The sequence below is a fragment of the Equus asinus genome, chromosome 13 (assembly GCF_041296235.1).
Source record: "Equus asinus isolate D_3611 breed Donkey chromosome 13, EquAss-T2T_v2, whole genome shotgun sequence".
Taxonomy (NCBI): Eukaryota; Metazoa; Chordata; class Mammalia; order Perissodactyla; family Equidae; genus Equus; species Equus asinus.
The window spans coordinates 49,362,635-49,385,511 of NC_091802.1; the positions used below are offsets into that span (position 1 = coordinate 49,362,635).

The window sequence follows — 22,877 nt, forward strand, 5'->3', positions numbered from 1 at the left end:
ACTGAACCGTTTGAAGAACTCAGCATCTATAGTGGGGTGAGGGGGCACCCTTCAACAGAAGATCACAGAGATTCTATTTGCAGGCCCCACACTCTTCTAACAGGCTTTTTATGATGTCCTTTTTCTCGTGATGCTTCGTAATTCCAAGGTTCCCAGATTGGAGCTACTATTTCAGAGCATCACTGTGAAAAACGAAAAGCAAGCAGAACTTTTAGAGAATGACCTGAGCCCATGTTTGCTACTACTTCTTGCAAGGGGTCAAAGGAGCCGAGGGCTGGAGAGGTTAAGACTGCAGAGGGAAGGGTTCAGGATTCTGTCCCTGCCGCTCCAGCCTTACTCAGGGCACTTAGACTGGGCCTAGTCAGGGAAGCGAGGTGGGCCCAGGCTGGCACTTGATGAGGACAGCTTCCCCAGGAGTGTGGAAAGGCGTGTGGCTTGCACGTTCAGCAGCTACTGGGCTGGACTGGCCCTGAGGGGACCTCGTGGTCATGGTCTGCATCTTCCTTAGTTAATTCTCACCATGTGTACCTATTCCCCAGGTTTCCGCCTGAGTCACGGGCTCTCAGTTCCCATCATAGATTCATGCTGGGATTTGAATCAGGCCCTAAACCCCAGCCTGATTTATGAAGCCCTGATCCCTCACTAAGACGCTGCTTCTGATTCTTCTTAGAAGAAGCTGAAAAAGTTGAAAGTTGAAAATGGCTCTCTGCTTTAGGACACAAACACCAAGAGCAACTACTGTCTAGCAGTCTTGCCTCCCGTGTTCCACATTCCATTCTCAAATTAGGCTCTCTAGGTAGCTAACCTTCTCATCTACTCTTGCTTGGGATTCCTGGGATTTAAGCTGCCAGCTTTCTCTATAGGCGGGGAAGAGGGAATTTTATTTTCGTTGGCCCCTTTGGCCAGTTTCAGCTGCTGCTCCCCTCCAGTGCGGCTCACTGAGCCTGCGGGCAGCAGTTATGACCTGGACTTAGAGCAGAAGGGCGGACTGCAATCCAGTGCTTTCAAGAAAGCTAAATTTGCATCCCATTATGTGCTAGGTGCCGGGAGTTAAGATATATAATAAATTGCCCCTCGCCTTAAAGAGTTGTTAATCTAGTTAGAGATAAATGGTTTCAACAAGCAATAAACTAGTTGTGTATATAGACTGCTGGAGAAGTGTGAGTTGGTCCAAACTCAGGTTTCTTGATGTTTTATGGAAGACTTCCTGGAGGAGATGATGCTCAACTGAGCCTTGAGAAATGATTAAGATCCCACCAAGGAAAGGAAGGATGTTCATGAAAAAAACACACTGGACAAATATGCAGACTGTGAAACAGCATATTCTAGGACTACAGTCTAGTGTTAGCAGAAGCGTGAAGGGTAGAGTGGGAAGTAGAGGAACAGGAAGCTGGAGAGGTAGAGGCCTGGCCCTGAGGGACATCGTATGCCCTAACAAGGAACTGGAACTTTATTTAGTATCTGCCAAGAAGCAATGAAGGTTTTTAAGATGCAAATTGATATGATCATATTTACGATTTAGATAGGATACCGATTGAAAAGTGGTAGATGGACATATATCAGACAAAAAAAAAGATAGCTAGAAAGAATAGGAAATAATAGGGCAAGAATAGTTAGAAGGCTATTGTAAAAATTCAGGAGTGAGAAGGTGTCGACCCAGAAGTGAAAATTGGCAGGACTGTCAAGGGTGAGAGAGAAAGATTCTAAGAAATTCTTCTAAGTTTCTGATTTGGGTGACTAAATGAAAGTTCCATTAACTAAGATGAGGAGGAGTAGATTTGAGGAAAAATGACTGAGTTCAGTTTGGGACAGTGAGTTGAGTGCCTGTGAGACATCGCAGAGAGTGCCTGTCCAACTTGTGGTCAGCCGAGTCTGGATGAGGGTGCGTGAGATGTAAAAGGGAGAGAGAAAGAGTTGTAAGTCACATCAACAAAAAGATGATTTAAAACTAACTGTAAGAGTAGCTTTAAAAAGGGGAGATATAGTTAGAGAAGAGCGGATGGCATGGGGCAATTTTCACTGAAAATCACCTAGAGATCATAAGCAGTTGTCAGAGTGGTGCCTGGAGAGCCAGGAGAGGGAGTAATGGCATGAATGCCAAGGAAAAGGAAGTTTTAATAAAAAGTGAGTAATTCAGCAAAAGCAAAATTTGATCTTTTGAAAGACTAGTATAATACAAACTTCCTGGAAGACTAATCAGAAAAATAGAGAGAAGGTACAAATAGACAAGGGAGGAAATAGGAAAAATGACTCCTGATCCAGAGAAGATAAGATAATATAATGAGTAACTCTATGCCAATAAAATTGGAAATCTGAATAAAATGGAAAAATTTCTAGAAAATGTGTTTGAATGGAGAAGAAATAGAAAACTCACATAGTTCTATAGATATTAGAGCATTTAGTTTTAAGTATTTCATCAAAGAAAACATCAGGGCCAAATGATTTTATGCTCTAATTTAATCTTACTGAAGCTGTTATTAAAAATAAGAAGTGGTTGAAAGTGTGGAGTAAAAAGAACTCGTGTACTGTGGTTAGAATATAAAATGTTGGCCGCACTGTGCTGTAATGTTGAACATTTGATTTATGAACCATCAATTCAGCTCCTTAGCATATACCCTGGAAACTCACAAATATGCATCAGAAGACATGTACAGGAATGTTCATAGCAGCATAGCTCATGGAGGAAAAACTCAAAAAGTTCGATTGCCCATTAACAGAAAAACAGATGATTTTGATTTGTTCACACAATTGAGTATTCTAAAGCAGTGAAAATAAAGGAAATACAGCTTCAAATGAAACATCGTGAATGAATCTTAGAAACAATGTTCTGTGAGAAGCAGCAAGTTTTGGGAAATTGCAGGAGAGCATGATTATGTTTGTATAAAGCTAAAAAAATAGTAAAACAAGATAATAGGTTAGAGATACTTATACATATGATAAGTTTTTAAAGCAGGGCAATAAATAAAATTCAGGATAGTGGTTGATTCTCGGGGGGTGAGGGGATGGAGTAGGGCGGGTGGGAGCACTGGCACTTGCGATGCGAGATGTTAGGTTGTGTGGTCGTTTAGAAGGGTTCTCTATCATGTTTCATAAACATGCAAAATACTGTGTTCTTTCGTATGTGTCAATTATGTAATTTAAACATTTACAAAAAAAAATTTTACCAATGTCAAAAGCAGCAGAGCACCCCAGTCTTGGGGACATGTCAGGAATAAAATTGCTTCCCCGGTAAAGAATTTGGGGCAAATAGTTACTTTCATGGATTTGAAATAGAGGAATGCACATGAAAGAGTAACTAGACTTGGCTGCAAAAGGCTGATTTTGATGGCTGACTTTTCTAATAGCCTGACCTTACAGTTTTGTAAGCTCAGCTGTAGTAAAGTACCTTCTAATTTCTTTCCACTTTATCCATCAAAAAATGCAGCCATGCCCCAGGCCTCAGCATTACTCAGCTAGTTCACCTCCAAGATCTCAGTCTATCAAGTTCTCCTTTTGATCTCTCTTGCCTTACCTTTTATTTTTTCCGTTCCCTCACGCATAAAGAACCTGGTCTTTGTCCTCATTCCACTGTTTACTCACCACTCTCTGATCCCTTGCCATCTTGAACTTCCGCCATTCCTACATTGCTAAACCTCAGTCCTGTTTAATCTTCATTGTCCACGTTATCTGCACATTATAAAATAATGCCCAGGAGAGTAAATAATTTGCCCATGGTCACACTACCCAGATTGGTTTAACTTGAAAGCTCATGCTCGTAACCACCATGCTCTACTGCTTACCATTTGGCAACAGTGGTTGGAAGAGTCAATCGAAGCAACTTGAGTTGATGAAAAAGATGGTTGGAGTAGCTTCGAGGGTCTGGGTGATGGGAAATTCACCCACACAGCAACAAAACTAACTAAGATCTCATGTTGCAGACTGAAGAGGGGACAGAGCATGTTTGATACCAGCATCCTGCACACTGTTGTCAAATGTTGTTTTGAATATTATTTTTAAATGAATTGGTATGATAATTCTATCTCAATATAGATGATCCTGGAAAACTGGATAAGCTCTAGGTCATTTTTAATTAGGAAGATCTAATGACTAAATCTCAAGACTGTCCCCTCAGCCCCTATTCCAAACTTCCAGATTATCCAGTAAAAGAGAGGGAGCTTTTGTTAAGTGTCAACATGACTGCTTTATATTGAACTGCCTACAAATCTAACATAGTAACTTCCTGTAAATACATTATTTCATAAACTTCCCAACTAATATTCAGCACATTCTTTTTTTGTTATGTAAGTGAGCCAAAAAGTAGAAAAATTTCCTAAACAGTTAGTAAAATATTAATGGGATTTATGAGTATGCTAAATCAGGACGTCTAGCTCCTAGATTCAAAGCTTATTTGAAATAATTTATTACTTTATTATGTATATCTGAAATAGATATTCTATCTGCTTCCTAAAAGTACTATACCAATAAATGTGCCACTCACATGTAAATATATGAAGTATATTTAAAAGTATGTTATGTATATTAAAATTTGTTAAATACAGTAGTCATTTGCCTTTAATATTTGTCGAATCATGCAACATTAGATTTCGGTATAAAGCATAACAGTAGCAAAGACATAAAAATATTATAGAAGGTAGAGATTCTTAAAAAAATTAATTGGCCCCATTTACATTTGGTCTTTGATGATAAATTCTTTTTTGCACATCAGAGAATAGTTGCTTCTTCCCTAGAGCAAAGTACAGGGTTTTTTTCTCCCTCATTCTCTTAAAGTTTGTATTTCTGCCCAAGTAATAAATGAGTTTCAGTTTCTGTGGCCTCTGCTTCAGAGAACTTCTCTTAGGGTGAGCTTTTGAAATATGATTAGATCTTAATTCTTTAACTAGTTCCATAAGCTTGTTTCACAGTTTGCTGTCTTATTCAGTGAATAGGGTGGAAATTCATGTGAATCTTATGTGATCATTTAGGGGTGTTAGCCACGTAAATATATGTGTTGCAATGGTGAGAAAATTAGTCCTTCTGAATTACAGTGAGGGCAGAAAATCAACTGTCCCATGCTATTCTTTAGGTTGTCTGTCATTAAATACACATTATTTTTGTCCACAGTAATGATCACAGTTATTAAATCTGTATAGACAGAAAATGTATCTAATACTAATTTGGCATATTCAGAAATAGGGCCAAATTCAGGAATATAAGCACTTTTTCTGAGAATAGATCCACCAATGTTTACTGAGTAGATACTCAATAAATGGTGATAATAATGATACCACAGCCCTTTTCCAAAACTGTTCAGTTTCTTCCTTCTTTAATAAAGGATGTGGCTTCTCCATGGGACTCTTACGAAATAAATAGTCACTGACAAAACCCAAAACACGTGGATTCCTGTTAGATTCTGGTTCTGAGTAAAGTAACTATATAGAATGACTCGAGCAGGGGCCAGCCCCGTGGCCGAGTGGTTAAGTTCGCGTGCTCTGCATCAGCAGCCCAGGGTTTCGCCGGTTCGGATCCTAGGCGCGGACGTGGCACCGCTCATCAAGCCATGCCTTGGCAGTGTCCCACATGCCACAACTAGAAGGACCCACAACTGAGATATACAACTATGTACTGGGGGGCTTTGGGGAGAAGAAGAAAGAAAGAAAGAAAAAAAAAACATTGGCAACAGATGTTAACTCAGATGCCAATCTTTAAAAAAAAATTTTAAAATGACAACTGATTTTCTAGAAATGAATTAAAACGGAAGAGTCACCGAATATGGAGTGCTGACATTTGCCAATGCTTTGCTATTTAGACTAGTTGCCATTTTCTCAAGTTGGGATTGATATGTAATGATGGAAAAGAAAAAAAATCCTTTAATTAAATTACCATTTCTTACAATGATTGTTTCAAACTGAGAACTTATCCTTGACTCAAAATAAGATTTAAAAGTTTTAGGATGCAACTTTATTTTATTCATATCTGTATCCTTGCCTGGCACATTCAATAAATGTTTGTTCACTTCTGGTTCTGATTATTTGTTTCAAGAAGGGGCTTTGAAATTAGAACTGTGATCATCTGAAGTCTTGTAAATGGCAATCTACCCACTAATCCTCGATTAAGTGGTTGATCTTGGAGAATGTCTTATGATGAAGAGAATTAGTATGATCAAGTCGTGGATGGATTAAACCCTTTTCAAGATTCAATTCAATAAACATTAAGTGCCCAATGAATGCAAAGCACTATAAATATTTCATTAAATGAACAACAAATAGAAACTTTATTTATTACATTAATTTTTAATCCAGTCTGAAAGTTAAAGGATGTGGAAGTGAAAGTAATGACAGCTCCTTTAAAACATTGATATTCTGTTTGAGCCAGCATAGTAATCTGCAAGGCATAATTATATATAATCTCTAACTTAGCTTTCAGGTTTTTAAGTAAAATTTTATCATTTAATACAGTATTTGGAAAAAGTTACCACTCTAACTGCAATGTGAGAAAAGTAATATTTTTCTCTGAAGTGGTATTAAATTATATCTTTAAAAAGTTATTTTTTATAATCAACTTGAAATATTTCAATTACCTTAAAATGTCTTAAAATATCTATGACATATAAAATAAATTCTATTTACCTAGGCAAAAAGTAGTGTGGATACCTTCTCTCAAACATTTATGCTCAGTTTCTATTTTGCCCCAAAATATCTTTCATCTCTTCTTAGAAGAGATAATAAATATGGTAAATCATATTTTAAAAATACTCATAAACCTTTCCACTTTATCTCCCCCCTCCACCTTACCTTTCATGTGCTAAGTGGAGATGAAGAAATAGAAAGCTATCTTTTTCTCCCACAACTATCAAAAATCTTACCAACTCAGCCCATACATGTACTTTTTTTGCCATTAATTCATTAAACAATATTTTCCAAACAACTACTAAGGGCAAAACAATGATGCCAAAACCATAAGCTCTGTTCATAATCTATTAGGAAAGATAAGACGTGTTTTCAAAAGACTATATAACCATCGTGCATATTACCAGGACTGTAAATACAAAAGAAAGAAAAACAAATCACTTCTAAAGGATATGAGCAAAGAAAGCATTAGCATTTGAACTAGTCTTTGTTTGTACACTGGCAGATTAGAGAAAAACATGATAGCAGACGAATGGAGACTGCAGAGCAATGAAGGAGTCTGGAAAACCCCATTAATCCATATTAGAAAATGTTTATTCATTTGTTCAATAGTTATTGGTTGTATTATTGGTCCTGGGATATATGAGTTAATAGAATACACAAAGATTCCTGTCTTTGAGGAGTTATCCTAACAGGATAAAGTTAGTGTTTGGGGATGTTGAAGCAGAAGAGAGATGTGGGCTCCATATCATTAAGGACCCTGAATAGCACGCCATGGAGTTTGGACTTGGTAAGCAAGATTCTTCAGCGGCGGAGTAATCAGCAGGGGTTCGGGGTAGACTAGAGGTTGGCTAAATGTGGAAGCAGGGGGACAAGTCAGGAAAATAGTGTTGGCATGAGGTAGAGAAAAAACTGAATTCTGGGTAAAGCAGGGGAAATGTTAAGACCAATAAACTGAAGCAAAAGCAGTACTTTTAAATGCATGGAGAGGCAGAATGTGGTCCCACGTAACACAGTGAAGCCGTGAGGACAGTGCTGCTTGCTCTTCTTCACGTACTCCATTGAAAATCTGTTGAAATATTTAGATCCTCTTCCAAAAGTGTGTATATAAAATATAGCTAAAACTTTGCGTAAAATTTTAGGGGGCGTCCATAGACTCTTAAAGCCTATCCGTGGACCTCAGATTAAGAATCTTCATAAGAAGGTAGAGAACTTCCATCAGCAAATGCTTATTGAGCACCTACTATTTCTAAGGCATTTAACATTGGCCTTGGTGTGCAGTGGGGTGGAAGAAGGGATGAGGAATGACTATAGCACACCTCCTACTCTCAGAGTATAGAGAATTGTAGAGATGTTGAATTTTCATGTTGCCGGAGAGGCACCATAGATTGAGTGGCTAGTAGGCAGTTGGAAATCAAAAAAGGAACTCAGGAAATATGGACAATAAATAGAGGTGTAGTTGTTAAGATTAAAATCATCACTGAGTGACAGAAAGCCCCAAATAATAGTGGTTTAAACCAGATAGTTTATGTGTTTCTCACAAAGAAGACCAGCTAAGCCGTTCAAGTCATGGTCTGCCTTACTCCTGTACCATCTCTATGGCGTGGCCCTCATCTTTGTGGTCCAAGGTCACATCCTAGGCCTATGCAGTGGCTTGGAAATTGGACAAAGAAGAATCAAAGGTCACGTACTTACTGCCTCTTAAGGAAGAAGCTGCCATACAACGCTTCCACTTACATGGGCAGGACTTGGTCACATGGCCACACGCAGCTGCAAAGGAGTCTGGAAAATATAGTGTTCATTCTGTGCAGCACGTACCCAATGAAAAACTTTATTCCTACAGAAGAAGGGGAGACTAGATATTGTGGAAAGAACTAGCATATTCTTTTTCACAAAGAAATACGAATTAAAATAAAAAGCTGTTTTTTCTATTATATTCACAAGAATTATTTTAAAATTAAAATACTTAATCCTTACAAGTATATAGTGTAATGGGCATTTCAGACACTGGTGTATGATGGTAAATTGATACAACCTTTCTGGAAAGCACTTTAAAGAGCTTTAAAAATGTTCCGGTACCTTGACTTAGTAATTCCACTTCTTGATATTTCTCTTAAAAATATGATCGGCACTGCAGTGAAACATTATGTATGCAGACACAGACCACAGTGTTATTTATCATGATAAAATATTAGAAACAATCTAAATAATCCAGTAATCGAGGAATGGTTCAATAGGTCATGCTATATCCTGTCAGTGTCTGAAATACAAAGCTGAATTTATCGCTCACCACAATAAGGGACAGCTATGCTGGTCAGGCACAGTCTCTCCGAGCAGGCAGACTGCTGATCTTGTGTGGAGCGTTTGGGGGGGTTAGAATTCAGGGGTGGGAAAGTGGGGACTTGCAGAGTCCTGGCTTGATGTCATCGGTAGAAGCAAGGTGACTTGTGTGAGACGTGCTGACTGGCTGACCCTCAGAGGTGTATGTGTTAGACTGAGTCTGTCTCTGATTGGCCAGCTTTCAGAAGTGAGGGGTTGATGCCTCTTGGTTGGCTGCAAAAGTGTGCTCACCAAAGCGAGCTGTCATTGATTCATTGAATACATTTAAAACCAGTTATGATGGCTACTTGTTACCGTGGCTACAGAACAATGTCTTTTCCTAAATTTGTGGGAACATGTTTTATTCTTGACTCATATGATGAAATATTAAGCTTTTAAAAATTATGTTTTGAAATGATGTTAATTCCATGGAAAAATGCTTATGATATAATGCTAAGTGGGAAAAACTGATAAGAATGCTTTTGCCCTCCTGCCCCCCTCTCCTTTCATGCTCCCATATTTTGCATGCAGAGGCTGCACTGATGTGAATGAGCACATTTCTGGCCATGTTTGCTGGTGAGCAGGGTCCCTGTCACTCTTGCATGGCTCTGCGTTCCTCTGTTCCCTCATCTGTGCTGTGCAGGGATGAGAGGACTGGGGCCTCCTCGGGGGGCCTGGTCGCCTCTCCTTAGGCCTACGCGAGCTTGCTGTGGCTTCAGGTTCTCTTACCCTCTGCTTGGCCAAGCCATGGGCACATGTTAATTCAAGCTTGGAAGGAGGGAGTCTGGACCTCATGAGGCTTGGGGACCCCAGGTGACTCACCACATTAACAGCACTGGGCACAGAACCAGCCTATAATAAAGTGGCATTTTCTCTCTTAATTGCTACCATTGCTTTCATGAGCATCTTTTTTTTGGAGAGGAGGCATGGTGGCAAGCCAGAATCTGAGCCAAATGCCACCAAAGTCTCACCCTAACCCTTAATAGTGATAGACCTGAAAAGGGTAAATATCAGGCCATAAACTCAGATGTGCTTGTTTTACTATAATCTCAATTTCTGTTTTGAGTCGCTGTTTGGCTGCGTGTCAAAAACTTGGTCCTTGTCTTCAGTCACCTCAGACCTCGGTCACTCTCCCACTTCCCCAGGACAGCATGTAAGCCCAGGGGCTCTATCAAGCTGTGGTGCACTGGATGAGGCATGGGGTCCTGTGATCCTGGGCATCACCTCCACCTAAGCATCCACTGAGACATCTGTTGTCCCCGTTGATTTTTGGTAGTCAGTTGACATGAGTCTCAGTTCTCTGTAATCCCTCCTTCCTCTTTGGAAGCCCCTCAGACCTTGCATTCTCTTTGCTACATCCATGCTGCTCTCAGACACCCAGGAAGTTGTATATTCTTCCTTCTCACTGTCAGGGAGAGGTGTGAGCCCACAGAGAACTGGGTACAGCAGTCTTGCTGGCCTTGTGACACAAAAAATTGAATGTTATAAAAATAGCCTCTTATTATAGCAATAAGAAGGTCATTGATGAGTTGAAAGGTGGGGACAGGAGTCAAATTCAGGCCATAAGTAAGGAATGGGCAGTCACCAAGCTGTTCAGTAAATATTTCCTGAATAAATGAAAATGCAGGCAGAGGGGTGATTACCTTTTGAAGAAATGTGGCTTTGAAGGCAGAAAAGAAGGCACAGTGCCTCAGATACACCATGTTCCTTCAAGATTTTGTACACGTTGCTCCTTTCACCTGGAATTTTCTTCTCTTTCTTTTTCAATTGGTTGATTCCTTTTCATTCCCAGCTGATAACTTTGAGCAAGTTTTTAACCTTTCTGTCTCTCAGTTTCACTATCTATTAGTGAAGATAATAATCACGCCTACCTCACGGAGTCTTTGAGAGTTGGATCTGTTAATATGTGTAAGGCATCTAAACAGTGTGTGTCAGTAGAATGAGCAAAATCAACATTAGTTGTTGTTGCTATCATCATCATCATCATCATCCTTTAATATTCATCTCCTTAGAAAAGTCTTCTCTGACGCGAGCTATCTCCTGGTCTTTCCCTAAGGACGCCTCTGCATAGCTCTTTCGTGACACTTCTGCTGTATTTCATTTACTCCCTTATTGTCTCCTCCCCAACTGCGTTAAACCTTGTACCTCTGTAAGCATACAGTGCCGACACAGAGGAGGCACTCAAAATAAACGTTTGTGAAACTGCTACAGGGATGTGTCAGGATTTCAGGGAGGGCTGTGCGTGTGTGGGAAAAACTAGCCGTTTTATAAGCACGTGGAAATGAGTCAACGTGGCGGAAGATATTGATGATATGCAAGGAAGGAAGACTGGAGAGAACTAATGGTCTAAGGCTTTTGATGGTGGGAAGAGGCAGCATGTTTTGCTGGAGGAACATTGTTCCTTTAACCAGTTATTGTAATGTAATTTCACCTGTTCTGTTTGCTGGAAAAGTTGATGTTGAGGTGATGTTATTTCTTCCTTAGATGTTTGATAGAATTCACTAGTGAAGCAACTTGGGCCTGAATGTAGGTGTATTTGTGTGTGTGTGTGTGTGTTTAATACATATAGGAACATAGGATTCTGAGTTTTCTATTTCTTCTTGAATTACTTCTGGTAATTTGTATCATTTAAGAGATTTATGCATTTTGTCTAAATTTTCAAAAATTTGGGGGAATGTGTTATTCTTAATATTTCCTTGTTGCCCTATTAATGCTTGTAGAGTCTGATAGTGATGTCCCTTCTCTCTCATTCCTGATAATGGTAACTTATATCTTCTCTCTGTTGATTGTCATTAGTCTATCTAGAGGTTTATCAATTTCATTGATCTCTTCTCAAAGAACCCGCTTTTGGTTTCATTGTTTTTCTCTACTTTTCTGTTTTCTATTTCATTGATTTCTACTCTTACATTTATTATTTTCTTTCTTCTGCTTAGTTTGTCTTTAATTTGCTATTCTTTTTCAGACTTCTTCATGGGAAGCTTATATCAGTATTTTAGCTCTTCCTTCTTTGCTAATAAAATAATTCAAAGTTAAAACATTTCTTCTAAGCACTTATTTAGTGGTGTTCTCCAAATACTATGCTTTCATTAATTTGAAAACATTTTCTAATTATCCTTGTGATTTCTTCTTTGAATTGTAGAAATTAGGTGTATATTTTTTATTTTCCAAATATTTGGGGAATATCAGATACATTTCTATTATATATTCCTAATTGAATTTCGTTGTAGTCAGAGAATATACTCTGTATGCTTTCAATCCTTTTATAATTTATTGAAATTTTTGTAGCCCATATTATGGTCTGTCTTAATTAATGGTCAGCTTGGTTGACAGCATTTTTCAGATCATCTATATCCTCCCACTTTTTCTTTCTGCTTTTTCTGCTGATTCCTGAGAGAGGAGGGTTGGAATCTCCTCAATTATAACTTGCAGATTTGCCTGTTTCTCCTTTCAGTTCTGTTAGTCTTTGCCTCGTGTGTTCTGAAGCTCTTGAAATTAGGTAAATACATGTTAGGATTTTTGTATCATTTTTATGAATTAAATTATTTATCATTATTAAATATCCATTTTTTTTTCTGCCAAGCATCTTTGTTCTCACATCTGCCTTGATATTAGCATAGTCACTCCACTTTTCTTATGGTTACTGTTTGCATGGTCCATCTTTCTTCATCCTTTTAATTCTAATTTTTTTAAATATTTAAAGTGTTTATCTTGAAAATACCATGTTGTTACACCTTCTTTTAAATCAATCTGACAGTCTTTGTCATTTAGATGGAATTTTTAAGCCATTTATATTTAATATAATTATTGATATTATTGCCTTTTAAGCTACTATTACACTATTTGTTTTCTATTTGTCCCGTCTTTTCTTTGTTCCTTTTTTCCTCTCTTCATACCTTTATTGGATTCATTGAGTACTTCTTAATGTACCATTTTATTTCTACTATTGGCTTATTAGATATACCTCTTCATTGTTTTTTTATGATTTGCATCTTTATTACAGTCTGCCTTCACGTACTATTGTACCAGTTTACATAAAATGTAAGTACTTCAATAACAGAATGCCTCCATTTCCCTATTCCTATCCTGTTTCTGCATATATTATAAACCCCAAAATATACTTTTATTATTTTTGCTTTTTTTTGTTGAGGAAGATTGGCCCTGAGCTAACATCTGTTGTCAATCTTCCTCTTTTTTTACTTGAGGAAGAGTAGCCCTGAGCTAATGTCAGTGCCAGTCTTCCTCCACTTTATATGTGGGTTTCCACCACAGCATGGCTGACAAGTGGTGCAGGCCCATGCCTGGGATCCAAACCCATGAACCCAGGCCACTGAAGTGGAATGCACTGAACTTAACCACTACACCATGGGGCCAGCCCCTATTATTTTTGCTTTTAACAGTAAATTATTATTCAAAGAAATTTTAAAATAAGAAAAAAGGTAATTTATAGTTACACACGTATTTTCTATGTCCAGCACTCTTAATTCCTTTGAGCTGATCTGGGTTTTCACTTGGTGGCATTTTCCATCTGCCTGAACAACTTCCTTTAACCTTTTAGGTAGTGCAGGTCTGCTGGCGACCAATTCTCTCAGACCTTTGTTTGAAGATATTTATATTTCATCTTCAGTTTGGAAGGATATTTTCACTAAATGTGCAATTCTAGATTGACAGACTTTTTCTTTCAGTGCTTCGAAGGTTCCTCATGTTATCTTCTGACCAGCATAGTTTCAGATGAGAAATCCTCAGTCATTTTTATCTTTTATCTTTTAATTATTTTTCTCTGCCTGCATTTAAGATTTTTGTCTTTATTTCTATTCCTGCCATTTGATTATGATGGATCTTGATGTGGTTTTCTTTGTGTTTATCTTTTTTGTCCATTGTCCTTCTGTGACTTGTGGGTTTATAGTTTTCTTCATATTGGAAAATTTTCAGCCGTTTTGTCTTCAAATATTTCCCCGAACCTTTCTCCTTCGGGTATACAATTACACTTATGTTAGATGATGTGATATATTCTCAGAGATTACTGAGACGGTTCTTTAAATTCAGGTTTTTGTCTCTCTGGAAATCATTTGGATATTTAAAATGCTGTTTCTTCATATTCACTGATCTTTTCTTCTATAATGCCAAATCTGTTATCAATCCCATACAGTGAAATCTTCCTTTCAGATAATATATTACTGTGCTCTAGTCTATTTAGTTCTTTTTTGTATCTTCCATTTCTCTCCTCATTATGTTTACTTTTTTGTTAAAATATTTGAGTGTTTTTGTTTATTTTTTTGCTGAGGAAGATTCACCCTGAGCTAACATCTGTTGCCATTCTTCCTCTTTTTGCTGAGGAAGATTGTCCCTGTGCTAACATTGGTTGCCAATAATCCTCTATTTTGTGTGTGGGTCACTACCACAGCATGGCTGCTGACAAGTGGTGTAGATATACACCCAGGAAACCAAACCGGGACCACTGAAGCAGAGCATGCTGAACTTAACCACTAGGCCACGGGGCCAGCCCCTTGAGTGTTTTTCATAGCTATTTTAAAGACTGTGTCTACTAATTCCACCATTTCTGTCATTTCTAGATCTAACTCTATTGACTGATTTTTCTTCTATTTATGGCTCACATATTCCTGCTGCCTCTCATGTCTGCTTGTCTTTTAATGGATACTGAATATTGTAAAATTTATGTTGTTGAATGCTGGATTTTCTTGACTTCTTTTAGAAAATATTAGACTCTGTTTAGGAAGTAGTTACTTGTAGATGAGCAGTTTGATCCATTTGAGGCTTGTTTTTAAACTTCATTAAAGCAGATTTAAAGTTGACGTTACTCTAAGGCTAGTTTAGCCCCATGACTGAAGTGTGATCTTCCTGGATGTTCTGTGAGGACTCTCCATTCTGGCTGGTCAGAACTGAAACATCTCTCCGCTTTGTGTGAGCTTTGGGAATTGTTTATCTTAAAGCTCACCAGTCACATTTTACTTGGCCTTACAGAACTTGACCCTGCACACGCACAGCTGAGTATCAACAACAGACCCGAGAGGAACCCATGTAGATGTCTGAAGCTCTTTCTCTGCATAGCTCGCTCCTATCTAGTGCTCTGCCCCCACCAATTCCAGGGGCCTCAGCCTTCTTGAACTCCTGGCTTGGTCTCCTTGATTCACAGTGCTGCTGTGCTTGCTTGGATTCCCTTTCCCTGTGTTCAGGCCCAGAATGTGCCGCCAGGGAGAGGGCAGGAGTGATTGTAGGGCTTGCTTTTGTTTCCCTTCTCTTCACAGGGTCACAATCCTGTGCTGCTTATTTTTTGCAGTTTTCTAGCTGTTTACTGTGGCAGATTAAGTATGGTCCCTGTCCTCCATTGTGGCCTGAGTGGAAATCATGAATTTTATTTATGCTTCACAAATTCATACCTTTATTTTAAGGTAAAATACAGAGATTTTCAAATTTGAAAATTTCGTAAATATTTTAAATTAAATATAAATATTTGTTGAATTCTCTGAATGTCTTTGTTCATAGGGTAGTACACAGTTATATATTAACATCTGGCATCAACTGGTCATAACTGTATTTACAGAGTTTGAAGATGCTTCAGATGGATGCCTTCAAAGCTTTTGAGTAGAAAATACTGCATAATAATCTGAGCTTTATGATATGTTTTAAGAATCTAGGAAGCAGCTCTTCTTTTTAATCCTGAAAGCAAATACTTTATTCAAAAACTTATGCTATTATATTTTAAAGAAATATATCTGGGGGCTGGCCCCGTGGCCAAGTGGTTAAGTTCACGTGCTCCGCTTCAGCGGCCCAGAGTTTTTGCTGGTTTGGATCCTGGGCACAGACATGGCACCACTCATCAAGCCATGCTGAGGCGGCGTCCCACATGCCACAACTAGAAGGACCCACAACTAAAATATACAACTATTTACGGGGGGGATTTGCAGAGAAAAAGCAGGAAAAAAATAAAAACAAAGATTGGCAATAGTTGTTAGCTCAGGTGACAATCTTTAAAAAAAGTTTTTTTAAAGAAATATATCTTTGTAAGATCAGGGCTTGCCTTAAATATAAGTATTCTAGAGGAGTCTCCTAATTTTCTTCCCTCGGATCCCCTTCCTAGAAATCATGAATGCCTGAACTTTCACCATTAATGAAAGAAAATGGACAATAAAGGAATGAAGGACTTTTTAAAATTAAGATATAATGCCAAGAATCCTGCAAAAAGTAGCATTTCAAGATGATTAACAACCATTGACACATTTGTGAATATTGATTGGTTTGTTACTTTCCGGTAGGGTTTTAAGGCCAAGATTTTGATAGGAATTGCGTAGAGAAAGTGGACCAACACATTGGGCTCTTTAACAAGGAAGAATGACCTGAGGAGAAAGCCCTAGACAATCAGAGGGGAATTGAGTGGTTGGTGGAGGATGGAGGGCATGACCAACTATAAACGGGAGCAGTGAAGAGGAGCTAGAGATTGAAATAACAGCAACAACAAAACAGCTTTGCTCACTTCAAGATTATGATATTCCTCTCTTCTGTTTTTCTGCGTCTGTTTAGGTCGTGCTTCAGATAATTGTTTGAAAACTGTATTTCTATACAGTGAGGATAGCTATGAAAATAAGACTTGCATTAAAATAACTAACCCTAATTTAATTTTATGCATGGAAATGAAATGTACGGTCAGTACCATCTTGAAAATAGAATTATTCAAAAAATGTTTTAGTGACAGCTTGCATGATAAATTAGCTCTAAATTTTCAACCATGCTAAACCAGAACTTTTTAGATTTATTTAAGATGAACTCGGAAATCCAGGCAGCTGTGATTTAGGCTCAAATAAATAGTAAAAACCTTTAAGACTGATGAATTAATTTTATTTCTTCAATTAGTCTCATTGTTCTCCCCAGTATTGATTCTGCTCCATTTTGCTATTACCAAGTTCTAGAGGTCTTCATATATTACCAACTGGTCTCACTTTAAATTCAACATTAGTGAATTCAAGTGGGCCCTAATGCTGCGTGGTGTTTTGAGACTCATACTATATTCCTCAGTCCCTGTCCTTTCCCAGTTTCCTAGATGACTCTTGGTACCCCTCCCTCACACCTCGAGTCTCCCCACAGTCTCTTCTGCTGTCCTCATGCTTAGCTGATGAATCTTTCCTCCCGCTTCATGGAGAAGATGGAAGTAATCCAAAGTTCCCACTGCTATTACTAGGGGCAGTTTAGCTGCACTCCTAGCAAAGGCCATCTTCCCCGCTCGTGCTCTGGATCCTACCCCCTCTCCTTTACTCGAGGACACATCTCCAGTAAATCTCTGGCATCATCTAGTTTTCCCTCTCTACTGCCAGATCTTTCCCATCAGCTATTAGTTCTCTTGTCTTAAAAAAAAACACGCAAAGAAATCAGCCCTTTCTTTACACACTTCCCCTGTAGCTTCCAGCCCATTTCTCGCCTTCCTTTTATAACAAAACCCAACAACTTGTCTGTATCTGCTCTAATTTCTCCTCCTCTCTTGAGCTGTCTCTAATCTAGCTTTCATCCTTGCCACTGCACCCAAAATTGCTTTTATCCAAATCACCAATGTCCTCCACTTTGCTTAAGCCTTATGGTCATTTCTCAGTCCTCGCTTTGCATGACCTCTCTGTAGCATTTGACACAGTTGAATAGTCCTTGAAACACTTTCTTTACTTGGCTTCAGGATTCCATATTCTGATTTCTTATCCCTCTGGCCATTACTTCTGTTTGCTTTCCTTCTCATCTCTAGACTCCTAACATTTGCAGGTCAAGGCTCAGTATACTTAGACTTCTCCTTCTGTATACACTCGATGCCTTGAGATCTCATCCAGTAGCATACTGCTATATGCCACTTATATACTGGTGGTGTGTGAATTTATACTTCTAACCTACACCTCTCCCCTCAACTCCAGACTCAAGTATCCAAATATTCACTTCACACCAGATTCTGATAGGTGTCTCCAAGCTTAATGTGTCCAAAACTGATCTCGTGATCTTCCCCCCGAAACCGTTTCCACCCAAAGTTTTTCTGATGTAAGGTAATGACAACACTGTTCTTCTAGTTGCTTGGGATAAAAGTCTTGAAGTCATCCTTGATTCATCTCTTTTTTTCATAATGCATATCCACTTGGTTCTGCTTTAAAATCTTTCTCAGAATATGACCCTTCTCACCCCTCCTCTGTTACCCTCCTGGATTCTTTGCAGTAGCCCCCAACTGGCTCCTCTGCTTAAGTCTTGCCTCAAACAGGAGCTGGAGTGATCCTATGAATACTTAACATTAAAGCATGTCAACCCCGTACTAAAAACTTCATGACTCTCCACGTCGCTCATATGAAAACCACATTCCTTACAACTGCCTGTAACACCATGTAGGATCTGGCCCCTCATTCTCTCTCAGACCTCATCTTGTCCAAGGGAGATTTTGCTCACTAATCCAACCACACTGGCCACCTCACTGTGCCTTGAAAATGCCTTACACACACTTGCCTCAGGAGCTTTGCACTGGCTTTCCCTGTGCCTGGAGTGCTCTTTCCTCTAGACTTTACCACGACTCCCGCATCTCCTGCAGGTCTTTGCTCATATATCACCCTCTCAGCGAGGCCTTCCCTAACTTCCATGTTTTTAAAATTGTAAACTGCCTCCTACCTTTCATCCCTTCTCATCTCTCTTCCCTGCTTTATCCTTCTCCATAGCACTTGCACCATCTAAAATACTATTACTTGTATAAGGTATTTTGTTTACTCTCCAGGACAGAAGTTCCATAACGGTAGGGAGGGATTTTGGTCTGTTTAATTCCCTGCTCTAGTCCTGATTGCCTGGAGTGGATGAATGGATTGGATAGTTAGTTGTAATGGAACTTATTTAAGTTTGTGGGGTTCTGGGCCTGGCTGGTCACACACTCATGGAAAGTAACTGCAGCTGAGACACAGGCTGTCCTGCATTAACCAGCATCTCCGAATCTGACTTTTTTAGAGCAAAGTAACTCAATGTATGACACTATAATTTTTATATTTTCTAGTGAGTAAATATTTTTAAAGCACTTAGAACAGTGCCTGGCACATGGTAAGAGCTCTTTTAAGTGTTTATTAAATAAGCAACAAATACTTTATCAATAATTTTGTGATTAAAAAAATGGCAGAATGTGAACCAAGACAAATAAACCTCAAGAGGTTCAGGGTGGCCTTAATTCTATAATGGAGAGTGACTTTATTATTATAGAGCTAGAATAGAGTCTGATGGCTTACTAGGAAAAAGAGCAATAGTCACCTATCTTCTCTACTCTGGGAAAAAAGTACTGAGTGTACTCAGTGAGATTATACATGCAATTTATGGAGTAAACTGAAGAATTGATTTTGAACTTAAGTCCCTAAAACACATGGCTATTGTCTCAGTCATCTCGGGTTGCTTTAACAAAACACCATAAACTCGGTGGCTTATTAGGAACAGAAGTTTATTTCTGACAGCTCTGGAAGCTGGAAGGCTGAGATCAGGGTGCCAGCATGCTCGATTGAGTTCTGGTGAGGACTCCGGGTTGTAGCCTGCCATCTTCTCGTTGTATCCCCACATGGCAGAAAGAGAACCAACTCTCCGACCTCTTCTTATAAGGGCACTAATCCCATTCATGAGGGCTCCACCCTCATGACCCAGTGACCTCTCAAAGTCCTCACCTCCAAATACCATCACATTGGGATTAGGGTTTCAAAAATATGCGTTTATTCCATGTCCTCCCCTGTGCACCCCTGGTTTGCTCTGTGGAGAGATGGAATGAGAGAAGGGACCCATTTCATTTTGCTGAGGGCAAAAATGAAAACGGGATTGTGTAAGAGTCTACATCCTGAACACCCGGGTGCCCTTGTGGAAACATTGGCGCCAGATTTGTGCTGCACGTAGTCAGCTGGAGGATTCAGCTCTAGGCAAAATGGTCCAAGAAGAGTGTCCAGTCGTATACTGACATGACAGGGTCCAGGCCCCTTTGTGACACCATGTGATGATGCCCACCTATCCCCACGCCTACCCATTTTTTGTTTTTTGAGGAAGATTAGCCTTGAGCTAACATCTGCCACCAGTCCTCCTCTTTTTGCTGAGGAAGACTGGCCTTGAGCTAACATCTGTGCCCATCTTCCTCCACTTTATATGTGGGATGCCTACCACAGCATGGCTTGACAAGTGGTGTGTAGGTCCACACCCAGGATCTGAACTGGCGAACCACGGGCCGCCAAAGTGGAACCTGCGAACTTAACTGCTGTGCCACCAAGCCGGCCCCTGAGCTTGCCAATTTTAGATGGGCTCACTTTAAATGTGAAAAAATGCCAAAGGTCACCAGATAATTGAGGAAAGTATCTAAAAGGAAAAACAGAGACCAAAACAGGCGGGCAAAGTAAATAAATAAAAAGAACTCAGAAAAAAACCCACAGATACTCTAGAGAGCAGGAAAAAAAATGTGTGTGTATATATATATATGTGTGTGTGTGTGTGTGTGTGTGTGTATAGAGATGTAGACAAACAGATATGTATAGGTATATATGAAACAAATAACCTCAGGAGAAATAGGGACTATCTGGAGAGGCACTAAGCTCTGTGCTTTAGCTGGTGAAGCACCCATGCGCTGCTGCGTGGGACTGAGTCTTGGCTGCATCACTTCCCAACAGTGTTACTTAAACCTCTCTGTGCCTCAGTTTCCTGATCTGTAAAAAGGTGAGTGATGATACTATTCAGAGAACAAAAACCTCTTGTAAATTACCAATAGTATGGCAGAATTTTTAAAAAATCCAATAGAAACATTAAAACTGAAAGTTGAAAAATCTCTGTGAAAGATTAGAAAGACAAAGAAATGGAAAATGGGAACAATATGCAAAAGAGATGCTAAGACTGAGAGGTCCAACAATCAGAGCTGCAGAGAGAGACAGAGACAAGAGAGAGAGACCAGGGAAAAAGAGAGGCAAGTGTGAGAGTAATGACCGGAACCTTTTCTAGAAATGAAGGACACAAGCGCAGAGTGGAAAGACCTACTTAGTGCCGACACAATGGATGAAAAAAGGGCCAATCTAGAGCATGTCACTGTGACATTTCCAAACACTAAAGAGAAAGTGAAGATCCCAAAGGCTTCCAGAGAGCGGGAAAGCAGGTCACATACAAAGGCTCAGAACTCAGGTGGCAAAGGAGATCATCAGGTTCTAAGCAATGTGGACTTAAGCTGGGAAGGCCACCCTACTTCCAGGACATAAAAGTTGTTTGATTTAAATATATTTGTCACTTCAAAAACTAGTTCTCGTGTGTTAGGCAGGGTGGGGCTCCACTCTTTGCTCAGTAAATCTGAAAATCTCCTATCTGCCTCTGTCTAGAAGCATCTGTTTCTTTTATCTTTAAACTAAGGGAAAGAGGACTAAATTTACCTTCTTTCTTTCCTTCTCCTCCAGTTCCCTCTGCCCTCTCTTCTTTCTCATTTTCCTTTGTTTCTTCTCCCTTTCCCTTACTGTACCTCCTGAGCCTTCACACGTTTGCTGTGTCTATTTCTGTCTCTCTTTCTCTCTTTCTCTTTCTCTCCACAGAAGTCTGTGTTTGTCTAATAATTGGCAGGAGAGATCCTTTTTTTTTTTTTTTTTTTTTGCTTTTTGCTTTTTGCTTTTTAAGTGATGAATAGTTGGCGTTAGATCAAAGGCAAGCCCTGTGGTTTTCTGGCTGCCCCAGAAGGGCAGTGCAGCTGGCAGCCGTCCCAGCTGCCTGGTGATAGGCATGTGGAACAGATACCAAGCTCACAGGTCACCGTGTGTGTGTCTGTTCGTGTCCGTGTGTTTTTCAGGCCAACTGCAGGCTGAAGCAGATTGAGAAGGAGTATACTCAGAAGCTTGCCAAATCTTCGCAGGTAAGAACGTTAAAAAAAAAAACCAAAACAAACAAAAAAGAAATCTGCACATAAATGCATTTCTAATTTAGAGTTAAACTTAATTCTTTTCAGTTTTTCAAGGATTGGTATATTTTTGATAGGTTTATGGATAAATAAAATATGCTTTTAATATTTGTCTTATTAAAAATTTTTTTAAATTAGGCATATTAAACCATTTCAACCAATACACACGCACCCGCACACACACACACATATACACACAGACTCAGATGTTGTAAAACCAGCCTGTGCACTTGAACAAGCCCAGGCTGAAACACATTTCCCAAGAGCAGGGGATACACACCTACCGTTGTGATGTAAGCAGTTTGATACCATCTGTGCTTTTCTGCACTATTCCATTTTGCTGCACCCAAAGACTGTTTAACAGCAAAACTCAAAATGACAAGTATTTTGGGTTAAATCAGCAGCTCAACTGCTGCCTCCTTTTGGGAAACAGAAGAATTATAAGTCCCTACATCCATATCTTGCTGTATGTTGTTACTACATTAATTTTAGTATAAGAAAAGCCAATAGTTGAATGCTTGTCTCTGCTTGACGTAAGATGCCTAGAGTACTTTTTCTGTGTAAGTTATTATAATGATACCCTGTAATATCATTTAGAGACTCCCAGGCATTCCTTAGTTGTATAAGTAGTTCTAGAATAAATATAAATACTTCTTTTCACTTTACCGAGGAATAGATTAAGCCATTTAATTTTGGGGGCATGATATCTAATGATTTTTTAAAATCGGCTTTTCTTAGTGTTTTGCGTGCATACAGTGATATGTGGTAGTAAAATGAAGTTTACATACCACTTTATGAGTTACCACACAGTGGTAGTAACAACAACACAACAACAAAATGATCATAAAACCAAGAATGTTTATGGGACACTAACCATACCGATTCGTTCAGTCTTCATTCACAGTAACTCTGGGCTTGGGAACTATTATTGGCCCCATTTTTCCAGTTGAGAAAACTGAGACTCAGAGAAGTGAGGTGACACAAGTTAGCAAGTAACTAAGCCAGGATGCAACCTGGATCTGACTTTGGAATGGAAGTTCTGAACCTTGACACCA

General features: G+C 39.2%; 1 protein-coding gene across 9 annotated transcripts in view; it reads left to right on the top strand.

Moving 5' to 3' along the window:
- CEP112 (centrosomal protein 112) overlaps positions 1–22,877 on the top strand; it is a 504,767-nt gene that overhangs the window by 335,499 nt on the left and 146,391 nt on the right. For 7 of the 9 annotated variants that reach the window (XR_011493899.1, XM_014847643.3, XM_070483473.1 and 4 more), the window contains one exon: positions 21,715–21,777. The exons of the other annotated variants lie outside the window; for them this stretch is intronic. Coding sequence is in view for 6 of the 7 variants with exons in the window: in XM_014847643.3 (XP_014703129.2) it covers positions 21,715–21,777 (63 nt within the window). In the remaining variant the exon portion in view is untranslated. The remainder of the gene's footprint in view (positions 1–21,714; positions 21,778–22,877) is intronic. 9 annotated transcript variants of the gene reach the window in all.